Genomic DNA, 14,949 nt, shown 5'->3' with positions numbered 1-14,949 from the left:
CTGTCCTCCAACATGGTGTCTCTCAGGTGGGGACTGTCCCTGTCTGTCCTCCAACATGGTGTCTCTCAGGTAGGGACTGTCCCTGTCTGTCCTCCAACATGGTGTCTCTCAGGTAGGGACTGTCCCTGTCTGTCCTCCAACATGGTGTCTCTCAGGTAGGGACTGTCCCTGTCTGTCCTCCAACATGGTGTCTCTCAGGTAGGGACTGTCCCTGTCTGTCCTCCAACATGGTGTCTCTCAGGTAGGGACTGTCCCTGTCTGTCCTCCAACATGGTGTCTCTCAGGTAGGGACTGTCCCTGTCTGTCCTCCAACATGGTGTCTCTCAGGTAGGGACTGTCCCTGTCTGTCCTCCAACATGGTGTCTCTCAGGTAGGGACTGTCCCTGTCTGTCCTCCAACATGGTGTCTCTCAGGTGGGGACTGTCCCTGTCTGTCCTCCAACATGGTGTCTCTCAGGTGGGGACTGTCCCTGTCTGTCCTCCAACATGGTGTCTCTCAGGTGGGGACTGTCCCTGTCTGTCCTCCAACATGGTGTCTCTCAGGTGGGGACTGTCCCTGTCTGTCCTCCAACATGGTGTCTCTCAGGTAGGGACTGTCCCTGTCTGTCCTCCAACATGGTGTCTCTCAGGTAGGGACCGTCCCTGTCTGTCCTCCAACATGGTGTCTCTCAGGTAGGGACCGTCCCTGTCTGTCCTCCAACATGGTGTCTCTCAGGTAGGGACTGTCCCTGTCTGTCCTCCAACATGGTGTCTCTCAGGTAGGGACTGTCCCTGTCTGTCCTCCAACATGGTGTCTCTCAGGTAGGGACTGTCCCTGTCTGTCCTCCAACATGGTGTCTCTCAGGTAGGGACCGTCCCTGTCTGTCCTCCAACATGGTGTCTCTCAGGTAGGGACTGTCCCTGTCTGTCCTCCAACATGGTGTCTCTCAGGTAGGGACTGTCCCTGTCTGTCCTCCAACATGGTGTCTCTCAGGTAGGGACTGTCCCTGTCTGTCCTCCAACATGGTGTCTCTCAGGTAGGGACTGTCCCTGTCTGTCCTCCAACATGGTGTCTCTCAGGTAGGGACTGTCCCTGTCTGTCCTCCAACATGGTGTCTCTCAGGTGGGGACTGTCCCTGTCTGTCCTCCAACATGGTGTCTCTCAGGTAGGGACTGTCCCTGTCTGTCCTCCAACATGGTGTCTCTCAGGTAGGGACTGTCCCTGTCTGTCCTCCAACATGGTGTCTCTCAGGTAGGGACTGTCCCTGTCTGTCCTCCAACATGGTGTTGTTTTTGTCGACTGAAACTAAGACTACCTTTTTTCACTGACGCTGGATGAAAACTAAGCTACGACTAAAACTAAGACTAAATGTATTTCGTCAACAGCTAAAAACAAGACTAAAAGGCTAGGAAGGGACTAGGAAGGGACTAGGAAGGGACTAGGAAGGGACTAGGAAGGGACTCGTGGGCCAGAGATCCAGTATAAGTAATTTTACACATGGTTGCATTCTGAAAATAGCAGATGTACAAGCACACAACGCGTCGCGCTGCGAGCTTGTAGACCCTTGTCTTGTACGTTACACAAAGTGTCACAATGCAACGCATTGCGAGTATGTGTAGATCAGCTATTTTCGCCGAACGTTTGGGCTATCACGGCATCATGCCCAGAATAGGGTAAGGAACGACGGGGTCCGTGTGGAACACAAGAGGTGTTAATGATATGACTCTGGGGTCATGCCTGGCGTCGTAAAACAAAATCTATTTATAGGGAAAAAAGTTAAATGAATGTGACCATAATCACCCGTCAGATGTGTCTGTGTGCATGTTTGTCTGTGTGCATGTTTGTATGTGTGCATGTTTGTATGTGTGCATGTTTGTATGTGTGCATGTTTGTATGTGTGCATGTGCATCCACACGGGGACTGAACATGGGCTTTTTCTATTGAAAAATGAGACATAACGCTATGCAGACCCATTCTAATAATGAGACATAACGCTATGCAGACCCATTCTAATAATGAGACATAACGCTATACAGACCCATTCTAATAATGAGACATAACGCTATGCAGACCCATTCTAATAATGAGACATAACGCTATACAGACCCATTCTAATAATGAGACATAACGCTATACAGACCCATTCTAATAATGAGACATAACGCTATACAGACCCATTCTAATAATGAGACATAACGCTATACAGACCCATTCTAATAATGAGACATAACGCTATACAGACCCATTCTGTGATAAATCAATATTGTTTCTGTTCAAATAATGGTTAAACGGCTCCATATTCCAATAGCTATCGATGTTAGGGTTGAGATATAAATTAACCAATCTCAAGAGAGAACTCGCACATAAACCTGTCAAATTTGGAAGCGATGAAACATATGAGCTGAAACTGGAAACACTGTAAAATAAGCTGATTACATCTCTCTGCTGATTGGGTAACAGTTATATCCCCCCCCCCCCGACCGACAGAAAGTGTATTTTCTGTTTGCTAAAGGATCTGGAGAGCATGTAGACCTGAGGACCGTTCTACACATGTCTTCTAAATTCTGAAAAACCTATGTTTCTTTTTTTTATAATTTTTATCCCACAATTTTCACCCCTGTCTGAGAGCTTCGGACTTGAACTCATGCTTCCTTCATGCCTGAGTGTCCAAGTTGCTCCTTTACTCCTGACGGGGGAGTTTCCCTGGTTGGACGTAGCGCGTGGAAGGAACACGTTATTCCAACCAGTTCCTTTCCCCTCCATCAGGCGCCCCGGCTGGCCAGGGGGAGGCAGTTTAGAGACCAGGATTACTGCATGTTTTTTGTGAGGGTACCTACCCTAGGGGACACGGGGAGAACATGTGAGTGTACCTACCCTAGGGGACACGGGGAGAACATGTGAGGGTACCTACCCTAGGGGACACAGGGAGAACATGTGAGTGTACCTACCCTAGGGGACACGGGGAGAACATGTGAGGGTACCTACCCTAGGGGACACGGGGAGAACATGTGAGGGTACCTACCCTAGGGGACACAGGGAGAACATGTGAGGGTACCTACCCTAGGGGACACGGGGAGAACATGTGAGGGTACCTACCCTAGGGGACACGGGGAGAACATGTGAGTGTACCTACCCTAGGGGACACGGGGAGAACATGTGAGGGTACCTACCCTAGGGGACACGGGGAGAACATGTGAGGGTACCTACCCTAGGGGACACGGGGAGAACATGTGAGTGTACCTACCCTAGGGGACACGGGGAGAACATGTGAGGGTACCTACCCTAGGGGACACAGGGAGAACATGTGAGGGTATCTACCCTAGGGGACACGGGGAGAACATGTGAGGGTACCTACCCTAGGGGACACGGGGAGAACATGTGAGGGTACCTACCCTAGGGGACACGGGGAGAACATGTGAGGGTACCTACCCTAGGGGACACGGGGAGAACATGTGAGGGTACCTACCCTAGGGGACACGGGGAGAACATGTGAGGGTACCTACCCTAGGGGACACGGGGAGAACATGTGAGGGTACCTACCCTAGGGGACACGGGGAGAACATGTGAGGGTACCTACCCTAGGGGACACGGGGAGAACATGTGAGGGTACCTACCCTAGGGGACACGGGGAGAACATGTGAGGGTACCTACCCTAGGGGACACGGGGAGAACATGTGAGTGTACCTACCCTAGGGGACACAGGGAGAACATGTGAGGGTACCTACCCTAGGGGACACGGGGAGAACATGTGAGGGTACCTACCCTAGGGGACACAGGGAGAACATGTGAGGGTACCTACCCTAGGGGACACGGGGAGAACATGTGAGGGTACCTACCCTAGGGGACACGGGGAGAACATGTGAGGGTACCTACCCTAGGGGACACGGGGAGAACATGTGATGGTACCTACCCTAGGGGACACAGGGAGAACATGTGAGGGTACCTACCCTAAGGGGACACGGGGAGAACATGTGATGGTACCTACCCTAGGGGACACAGGGAGAACATGTGAGGGTACCTACCCTAGGGGACACGGGGAGAACATGTGATGGTACCTACCCTAGGGGACACAGGGAGAACATGTGAGGGTACCTACCCTATAGGGGACACGGGGAGAACATGTGAGGGTACCTACCCTAGGGGACACGGGGAGAACATGTGAGGGTACCTACCCTAGGGGACACGGGGAGAACATGTGATGGTACCTACCCTAGGGGACACAGGGAGAACATGTGAGGGTACCTACCCTAGGGGACACAGGGAGAACATGTGAGGGTACCTACCCTAGGGGACACGGGGAGAACATGTGATGGTACCTACCCTAGGGGACACAGGGAGAACATGTGAGGGTACCTACCCTAGGGGACACGGGGAGAACATGTGAGGGTACCTACCCTAGGGGACACGGGGAGAACATGTGATGGTACCTACCCTAGGGGACACAGGGAGAACATGTGAGGGTACCTACCCTAGGGGACACGGGGAGAACATGTGAGTGTACCTACCCTAGGGGACACGGGGAGAACATGTGAGGGTACCTACCCTAGGGGACACGGGGAGAACATGTGAGTGTACCTACCCTAGGGGACACGGGGAGAACATGTGAGTGTACCTACCCTAGGGGACACGGGGAGAACATGTGAGGGTTCCTACCCTAGAGGACACGGGGAGAACATGTGAGGGTTCCTACCCTAGGGGACACGGGGATAACATGTGAGGGTACCTACCCTAGGGGACACGGGGAGAACATGTGAGGGTACCTACCCTAGGGGACACGGGGAGAACATGTGAGGGTACCTACCCTAGGGGACACGGGGAGAACATGTGAGGGTACCTACCCTAGGGGACACGGGGAGAACATGTGAGGGTACCTACCCTAGGGGACACAGGGAGAACATGTGAGGGTACCTACCCTAGGGGACACAGGGAGAACATGTGAGGGTACCTACCCCTAGGGGACACGGGGAGAACATGTGAGGGTACCTACCCTAGGGGACACGGGGAGAACATGTGAGGGTACCTACCCTAGGGGACACAGGGAGAACATGTGAGGGTACCTACCCTAGGGGACACGGGGAGAACATGTGATGGTACCTACCCTAGGGGACACGGGGAGCCTACCCTAGGGGACACGGGGAGAACATGTGATGGTACCTACCCTAGGGGACACGGGGAGCCTACCCTAGGGGACACGGGGAGAACATGTGAGGGTACCTACCCTAGGGGACACGGGGAGAACATGTGAGGGTACCTACCCTAGGGGACACGGGGAGAACATGTGAGTGTACCTACCCTAGGGGACACGGGGAGAACATGTGAGGGTACCTACCCTAGGGGACACGGGGAGAACATGTGAGGGTACCTACCCTAGGGGACACGGGGAGAACATGTGAGTGTACCTACCCTAGGGGACACGGGGAGAACATGTGAGGGTACCTACCCTAGGGGACACGGGGAGAACATGTGAGTGTACCTACCCTAGGGGACACGGGGAGAACATGTGAGGGTACCTACCCTAGGGGACACGGGGAGAACATGTGAGGGTACCTACCCTAGGGGACATGGGGAGAACATGTGAGGGTACCTACCCTAGGGGACACGGGGAGAACATGTGAGGGTACCTACCCTAGGGGACATGGGGAGAACATGTGAGGGTACCTACCCTAGGGGACACGGGGAGAACATGTGAGGGTACCTACCCTAGGGGACACGGGGAGAACATGTGAGGGTACCTACCCTAGGGGACATGGGGAGAACATGTGAGGGTACCTACCCTAGGGGACACGGGGAGAACATGTGAGGGTACCTACCCTAGGGGACATGGGGAGAACATGTGAGGGTACCTACCCTAGGGGACATGGGGAGAACATGTGAGGGTACCTACCCTAGGGGACATGGGGAGAACATGTGAGGGTACCTACCCTAGGGGACACGGGGAGAACATGTGAGGGTACCTACCCTAGGGGACATGGGGAGAACATGTGAGGGTACCTACCCTAGGGGACACGGGGAGAACATGTGAGGGTACCTACCCTAGGGGACACGGGGAGAACATGTGAGGGTACCTACCCTAGGGGACACGGGGAGAACATGTGAGGGTACCTACCCTAGGGGACACGGGGAGAACATGCAAACTCCACACAGAGGCCCTTTCATCGACCCCGCCTCGGGTACGGGCACTGATGACGCGGAGAAGAGGACACGCCGCCAGTGCCCACAGCGTCCCGAGCGGGAATCGAACCCAGGACCTTCTAGCTGTGAGGCGACAGCACTACCGACTGTGCCACCGTGCCCCCGAAAAACCTATGTTTCTATGTCAGTGGTGCTCAACCATTTTCATGTCAAGGACCCCCAGAATTATCTGTATTTGGCCGCCGACCCCCATCTGAAAATATGTTGTTAATAACGTTAATTATTAACGTTTTACTCTCTCTGTCTCTCTCTCTCTCTTCTCGTGCAGGGAATTGCTTTTAAACAACAATCTTCTAAGAGTTCTGCCATATGAACTCGGACGGCTTTTCCAGTTGCAAACCCTGGGGCTGAAAGGTCAGTGTTTCTCCTCCAAGCCACGCCATGCATTATAGAGAAACCAGTCTGTGTCTCATAGGAGGGCTGTGGGCGGTTCGGAAACCAGTCTGTGTCTCATAGGAGGGCTGTGGGCGGTTCGGAAACCAGTCTGTGTCTCATAGGAGGGCTGTGGGCGGTTCAGAAACCAGTCTGTGTCTCATAGGATGGCTGTGGGCGGTTCAGAAACCAGTCTGTGTCTCGTAGGAGGGCTGTGGGCGGTTCAGAAACCAGTCTGTGTCTCGTAGGAGGGCTGTGGGCGGTTCAGAAATAAGTCTGTGTCTCGTAGGAGGGCTGTGGGCGGTTCAGTAACCAGTCTGTGTCTCGTAGGAGGGCTGTGGGCGGTTCAGAAACCAGTCTGTGTCTCGTAGGAGGGCTGTGGGCGGTTCAGAAACCAGTCTGTGTCTCATAGGAGGGCTGTGGGCGGTTCAGAAACCAGTCTGTGTCTCATAGGAGGGCTGTGGGCGGTTCAGAAACCAGTCTGTGTCTCGTAGGAGGGCTGTGGGCGGTTCAGAAACCAGTCTGTGTCTCGTAGGAGGGCTGTGGGCGGTTCAGAAACCAGTCTGTGTCTCGTAGGAGGGCTGTGGGCGGTTCAGAAACCAGTCTGTGTCTCGTAGGAGGGCTGTGGGCGGTTCAGAAACCAGTCTGTGTCTCGTAGGAGGGCTGTGGGCGGTTCAGAAACCAGTCTGTGTCTCGTAGGAGGGCTGTGGGCGGTTCAGAAACCAGTCTGTGTCTCGTAGGAGGGCTGTGGGCGGTTCAGAAACCAGTCTGTGTCTCGTAGGAGGGCTGTGGGCGGTTCAGAAACCAGTCTGTGTCTCGTAGGAGGGCTGTGGGCGGTTCAGAAACCAGTCTGTGTCTCGTAGGAGGGCTGTGGGCGGTTCAGAAACCAGTCTGTGTCTCGTAGGAGGGCTGTGGGCGGTTCAGAAACCAGTCTGTGTCTCATAGGAGGGCTGTGGGCGGTTCAGAAACCAGTCTGTGTCTCATAGGAGGGCTGTGGGCGGTTCAGAAACCAGTCTGTGTCTCATAGGAGGGCTGTGGGCGGTTCAGAAACCAGTCTGTGTCTCATAGGAGGGCTGTGGGCGGTTCAGAAACCAGTCTGTGTCTCATAGGAGGGCTGTGGGCGGTTCAGAAACCAGTCTGTGTCTCGTAGGAGGGCTGTGGGCGGTTCAGAAACCAGTCTGTGTCTCGTAGGAGGGCTGTGGGCGGTTCAGAAACCAATCTGTGTCTCGTAGGAGGGCTGTGGGCGGTTCAGAAACCAGTCTGTGTCTCGTAGGAGGGCTGTGGGCGGTTCAGAAACCAGTCTGTGTCTCATAGGAGGGCTGTGGGCGGTTCAGAAACCAGTCTGTGTCTCATAGGAGGGCTGTGGGCGGTTCAGAAACCAGTCTGTGTCTCATAGGAGGGCTGTGGGCGGTTCAGAAACCAGTCTGTGTCTCATAGGAGGGCTGTGGGCGGTTCAGAAACCAGTCTGTGTCTCATACTTCCACCACTGATCAGTGGTTGAATGTAAAGGAGAGGAAATGTAAGAAAGAATTAGCTAACATGACTAACTGTAGTCTGGCCGCCAACAGGCTTCTTTTGTTTGAAATGAAAACCCCCTAGTTTGACGCGTCACATGCTACTTAACCCATTTTGGGCGGGAACCCCTTTTGGTGCCACCGAGTGGCGCGCTACGAGCTTGTATGTCTGCTATTTTTGAAAAATCGAAGAACGACTGACATAGAAACATGTCTTTTTCAGAAAACTGTCAGGATGTAGAAGACATGTTTAGAATCTGATCTCAGGTCACAATGGGTTAAAGCACGAGGACAGTTTGTCATATATTGGATGTTAATGGTTGGGTCACAGAAGCTATTTTTCAATAGCTAAAGTATAACATAATAGTAGGGGAGCCTATCAATTTCCTTGATTTTGGAATGTTAATTTTTGGAGACATGCATATCTTGATTCTTGGAGTTACCAGAATGCCAAAAACACATGTCTCCAATTTTTTATGTCAGGTTTAGCATGTTTAATTAGCATAATTAGCTAATTAATTGCCAAAAACAGGAAATGGCAATAACTTTGCTTCTAGATAACTTATAAAGGTGATCTAAGAGTCTAAGTCCATGTTTGTGATGTCCAGAAATGCATCTGTTACCATCTTGAAGTCATACAACCTTTCCCAATTAGCATAAACTATGCAAAAACGAGGTGAAAATCAGCAAATTGCGGCATTTTTGTTACTTTTAGTGAACTTTGAAAGCTTCTCACAGACTCTAAGTGTATGTTTACAACTTCAGGAATAATTATCATCCTATGAATAAATCATGCAACCCTTTGTCTATGTAATAATTATGTAACAATCACACCAAAAAAATAAATGTCATCTTACGGACAGTGTAAGTCTGTTTGCATGTCTAGAAAATATTCTCTTTCCATAACTAGGCTATGCAACCTTTCCTTATTTCCTTTATTAGCTTAATTTGCATATATATATATTAAGCTAATAAAGGAAATCAGTCATATAAAATAACGAACAATATGAGAAATGGTCACAGAATTATCACGTTGTTTATTCTAATATTTACAGAAATGTTGAATCAATAAACCAGTGGAGCCGAGTTTTTCATACCAGTGTTGCGGACTCTATTTCTTCCTCTTGTACTGCCATTTGTCCAGCACCTGGGCTAGAGTGGAGGACGAGGTGCATGCTCTATTAGACTATTACCTTTGTTGTTTACATTACCACACACCTCTAATCATCTGCCCTACACATGCACATCTCAGAGCAGTTAAAAAATTGAGATCGACAAGAATAATGTCATGTGATATGCACTGGGATTTCTTGCAGACACATTTGATCAGTTGGGTAATGGTGGCTGGGGCGTGGGTATCCTGTGTTGTGACTGGCAGCAGTTGAGCTCCCTCAGCGATGCGTCTCATCCATATTCAGTTGCTGGTGGCATCTCTGGGTTAGGTACATGGTCCTGATCCCATACCATTGCCTGATGATGTGAGAGGGCAATGGCTTGATTTAATGCTGCTTGTGTAGGTGGCAGCTTCTCTGCTTCTAATTGTTTGAGCTCACCAACATCCACAGGATTTGTACCAGGCTCGTACAGCTGGCAAACAAATGCTTCAATCTTTTTTGACAGTTGTCCCCTGCCTGACCACTTCATAGCCACACTGGACAGGGAGACCAAAGAACATAGTGAGATCCATGTAATATTTGACCGACACCAGGGTGGCAAGCCCCGAGCCCCTACCACTTATTTTTTTTACAATCCGACGGTACCATCAGCTGTGCAAGGACATCTATTTCATCACCGGTGTGGGGAACAAAAAACGTATCATCGCTGGAGCCAGTAGTGTAGGCACTTGGTAAAACGACGACTTCAGCCTTACCAGGGTTCCATGGCGTCTCTGGAGCTGACCAGACAGGCCATTTTGCTGGCAAGGGAATTTAACCTGTTGGCCAGGCCTAAACAGGTGTGGAGGTGGTATCTGCAGTTGCTATATACTCTATGAGCTACAAAAAGGCTCAGTTCTGACGCAGCACATACCTAACCCACAGATGCCACCAGCAACTGAATATGGATGGGACGCTGAGGGAGCTCAACTGGTGCCAGTCACAACACAGGATACCCACGCCCCAGCCACCATTACCCAACTGATCAAATGTGTCTGCAGTGCATGTCATATTGTTCTTGTCAATCTCAAATTTTTAACTGCTCTGAGATGTGCATGTGTAGGGCAGATGATAGAGGTGTGTGGTAATGTAAACAAGGCACATCTGTTGGGGATTGACGCTGACGACGACAAGGATGAAGGCCCTTCAATTAAATGTGTTTTCAAAACTTTCTGTAAATATTAGAATAAACAATCTGATAATTCTGTGATCATTTCCCATATTGTTCTTTATTGCGACCACAGGTCGCATTTACTAGGCTATGAAATTATGCATTTCTTGTCAGTTGTTTGGTCATGCCTCGTGACATCACGTGACATCATCAGGGATGGAGATCCCTGATGTCATCAATATTGGCAAGCAACTGTACATCTGACCTCAAACCTCAAACCCTTAGATCTCCATATATGGAGCTGACCTGTTCTGACATTCCGGACATTATGTTGATCCTTCCCCATCCATCCTTCCTCTTTGATGTCTCCCTTTTGACTGATACCTGTCCATTTAAACTCTAGACGGGTGCAGTACTTACTACTTAGTTTAGACAGTACTTAGACTAGTCATTGGTTAGACCAGTCATTAGTCCTACAACTACAACCTATCTCAAACCTTAATCCTAACCTCCCACGGGGCAGCACACCTAAACCTAACCTTAACCCATGTCTAACCAATGACTAGGGTTGGGATTTGTTAGGATTTTAATGGTTCCGGATACTTACCGGATCCCTCTTAACGGTTCCGGTTCCGGTTCCTAACGGTTCCCTTAACGGTTCCTAATATTATCTTTTTCCCCTTTTTTTCTGACATATATTATGCTTATATTATAACTAACCTAACCAAGTACTTAAACACAGTACACAAACACAAATTCAATTATTGTATTTGCACTTTACAATTATGAGGTATATTAGGTATATTCAATATACAGTACACATTGCAATAATGATATTGGTGTGGTGACAAATGTTGTGTCTTTAATGTTCAGATTAATGTAATATTAAGGACCCCAGTTACCCTAATGGAAACAAGCCAGTGCTTTCTTGGGTTATAAAATCCTCTTAGCAGACCTTGTATTGAACTGTAGGCTACGTTCCTGTGCTTTTTCTGCAAACTGTTTATAAAGTAATCAATGTATGGAGGTATATGCACCTAAAGGCTGGGCTCTCAACAGTTGCACGATTAATTTAGAGCCAAATCAAAAGCAGTTGAGTTGCTTATAAGTTGTAAAAATAAGTGCAGACAAATTGATTTTTATTTAATTCATGGCTCTATAGTTGATTGATTTTTAGATGTTTCCTCAATGTGGATGTGGTGCAACTGGTGCAAGTTGCAACAACCTTTGCAGGAAACTATGGCATCGCATTTATGACATGACTCAGAGTCATTTCCCTCTCTGTTAACCACACTCGCTCCGCGGCGGTGACCGCTCACTGAATGCACAGAACAGTGGTATCCGCCCCACTCACTCACTCACTCATCGCAAAGTGCAATAAATGTGATGCCATAGTTTCCTGCAAAGGGTGTTGCAACTTGCACCAGTTGCACGTCCACATTGAGGAAATATCTCAAAATCAATACGCCTACACGAGTCACAAGATTAATCTACTCACTCATGTCAAGTAGTAGACGTCACCCCAGTAACTTGGCTCTGCATGCATGCATGCACAGACACAGCGGAGCTAAATGACGACTGATGAGAACCGTTTGGGGAACCATTAATAATAAAACGATGGAACTGGCTCCGGATCCGCAATGTCGGAACCGGGTCTGAAATGGACCCGGTTCCGAATCCCAACCCTACCAATGACTAGTCTAAACTAAGTATGCACCCCCTCTAGACAGAGTTCTCAACAGGCCCGAAAATTAAGGTCCGGCCCAACCTGGGCCCTCATCAGACCCTGTACACTCAAGACACTGCAACCCTTAGATCTCTATATATGGAGCTGACCTGTTCTGACATTCCATATGTTGATCTGACCTCATCAAACCCTGTACACTCAAGACACGCTCCATATATGGCCAGTACATAATTCACTCCATATGTTGATCTGACCCCCCCCATGCCAAAGCACCAGCGCTTGCCCAGCAGTCTGCCATCACCCAGGTGGATATGTTGATCTGATCCCCCCCATTCCAAAGCACCAGCGCTCGCCATGCAGCCCTTATAGTGCGAGGTCGCTTCTCGCCCTCAGGCGTCTTACTGGATTTATATGAGGGATATATATATATATATATATGCAAATTACACTAATAAGGAGGTTGCATATCCTAGCATGCAAACAGACTTACACTGTCTATAAGATCATGAGTATTAATTAACTTAAAGCAAAGAAATATAGCTATTTCTGGTTTTGGTGTGATTATTACATAATTATTATTAGACAAAAGGTTGCATGATTTATTTATAAGATGATAATAATTCCTGGAGTTATAAACATACACTTAGAGTCTGTGGGAAGCTTTCAAAGTTGACTAAAAGTAAAACATGCAGCAATTTGCTGATGTTCACCTCGTTTTTGCATAATTTATGGCAATTATGCTAATTAGGAAAGGTTGTATGACTTCACAATGGTAACAGATTAATTTCTGATGGACTTAAACTCTTAGATCACCTTTATAAGTTACCTAGAAGCAAAGTTATTGCCATTTCCGTTTTTGACAATTTATTAACTAATTATGCTAATTGCACATGCTAAACTCAACAGAAAAAATTGGAGACATGTTTTTTTGGCATTCTGGTAACCCCAAGAATCAAGATATACCCGGCTCCAAAAATTAACATTCCAAAATCACGGGCATCAGAATCTGATTGATAGGCTCCCCTACTATAATGCTTAAAACACCAAAAGGGGTTTCCTGTCCCCAAACTGGGTTTTAACAGTGTGTTAAAATGTTGTCCCGTCAGGTAACCCTCTGTCCCAGGACGTCCTGAACCTCTATAATGTTGTCCTGTCAGGTAACCCTCTGTCCCAGGACGTCCTGAACCTCTATAATGTTGTCCTGTCAGGTAACCCTCTGTCCCAGGACGTCCTGAACCTCTATAATGTTGTCCTGTCAGGTAACCCTCTGTCCCAGGACGTCCTGAACCTCTATAATCTTGTCCCGTCAGGTAACCCTCTGTCCCAGGACGTCCTGAACCTCTACCAGGAGAGGGTTAGGGTTAGGGTTAGGGTTACTAACCCTAAATCTTGTCCCTTCAGGTAACCCTCTGTCCCAGGACGTCCTGAACCTCTACCAGGAGAGGGTTAGGGTTAGGGTTACTAACCCTAAATGTTGTCCCGTTAGGTAACCCTCTGTCCCAGGACGTCCTGAACCTCTGTCCTCTGTCCTCTGTCCCGTCAGGTAACCCTCTGTCCCAGGACGTCCTGAACCTCTATAATGTTGTCCTGTCAGGTAACCCTCTGTCCCAGGACGTCCTGAACCTCTATAATGTTGTCCTGTCAGGTAACCCTCTGTCCCAGGACGTCCTGAACCTCTGTCCTCTGTCCCGTTAGGTAACCCTCTGTCCCAGGACGTCCTGAACCTCTGTCCTCTGTCCTCTGTCCCGTCAGGTAGCCCTCTGTCCCAGGACGTCCTGAACCTCTGTCCTCTGTCCCGTCAGGTAACCCTCTGTCCCAGGACGTCCTGAACCTCTGTCCTCTGTCCCGTCAGGTAACCCTCTGTCCCAGGACGTCCTGAACCTCTACCAGGAGAGCGACGGCACCAGGAAGCTCCTGAACTATATGCTGGACAATCTGGCAGGTAAAACCTTCACCTTAACCCTTAGAAGGTGAAAGACGCCAATTGGCGTCTTCATCAGAATTCCGTAAATGATCAATGACGCCAATTGGCGTCTTCACAGTTTTTGATGAATCTAAACATATTAATATGCTCCGAAGCGCTGTTTAAATTCCTGAGCTTATATTCCAACTACATTACCCAGAAAACCCGTGTCACGTGACACACGTGTACGTGTTGCCATTGGAAGCTGGTCCCACCCCCTGTAAACAGTGGGGGCAGAGGGAGTCTTCATAGTTTTCATTGCTTTGCCTGTTTTGCCGTCTCGCCCGAGCGATTTTCTAGCAGAAAAAGTTTAAAGCAGTACTATTTATTTGAGCGAGTTTTGTGGTAGTAGTATTGATCCATACGCGTCCCAGTCGCCTTCTCCAGGCGGAGTAGCCCTGGTCCAGTGCTTACAGCGAGACTCGCTGCTCCCTCCCTCCTTTTTTCATTGTCTCCCCATCGTCGTCCGATGAGCTATACCGGGAAACCATTGAAGAAGACGATCAACCCGGAATGTTTTGAGGTAATCTTATTGTAGAAAATGCCCTTCTATAGTGATCAGAAATCATAAGATGATCGCTACAAATAGATGCTTGGATAATTACTACTACTAGTCAGATCATGACGCCAGAATGACTCACCACGATGGCCCCCAGCCATTAGCCAGCACCAAAGGTGCTGGCTAATGGTGTTGGTCGGTGCATTGGTGCTGGCTAATGGTTGGAGGGGGGGTTGGTGTCGATCGGTTGGTTGGTGCAGTACAAATGTATCGTAGCAGGCATGCACGCATGGCAGTACAAGTATTTTATATTGTAGCGTGCCTTATAGGCGATCTGATCTTTAGAGTAATGTTCGCTCCTTTTTATTTACTGTCTACAAAGACGGAGAACAAACATGCATCGTTTACTGAAGCAACGCGTGGTTGGTTATGATGACCTTGCTACAAGGATCGGAGGGGGGACGGGGAGTGAAGCTAA

At 49.2% G+C, this 14,949-nt stretch overlaps 1 protein-coding gene across 1 annotated transcript in view; it reads left to right on the top strand.

Annotated features, from left to right (window-relative positions):
* Positions 1–14,949, top strand: part of cnot6l (CCR4-NOT transcription complex, subunit 6-like) — a 55,625-nt gene that overhangs the window by 11,648 nt on the left and 29,028 nt on the right. The window contains exons 4-5 of the mRNA XM_079515646.1: positions 6,440–6,525; positions 13,862–13,951. Coding sequence (XP_079371772.1) covers positions 6,440–6,525; positions 13,862–13,951 — 176 coding nt within the window. The remainder of the gene's footprint in view (positions 1–6,439; positions 6,526–13,861; positions 13,952–14,949) is intronic.

This window comes from Electrona antarctica (genome assembly GCF_951216825.1).
Source record: "Electrona antarctica genome assembly, chromosome: 12".
NCBI lineage: Eukaryota > Metazoa > Chordata > Actinopteri > Myctophiformes > Myctophidae > Electrona > Electrona antarctica.
This window is presented reverse-complemented; position numbering and strand designations above follow the sequence as displayed.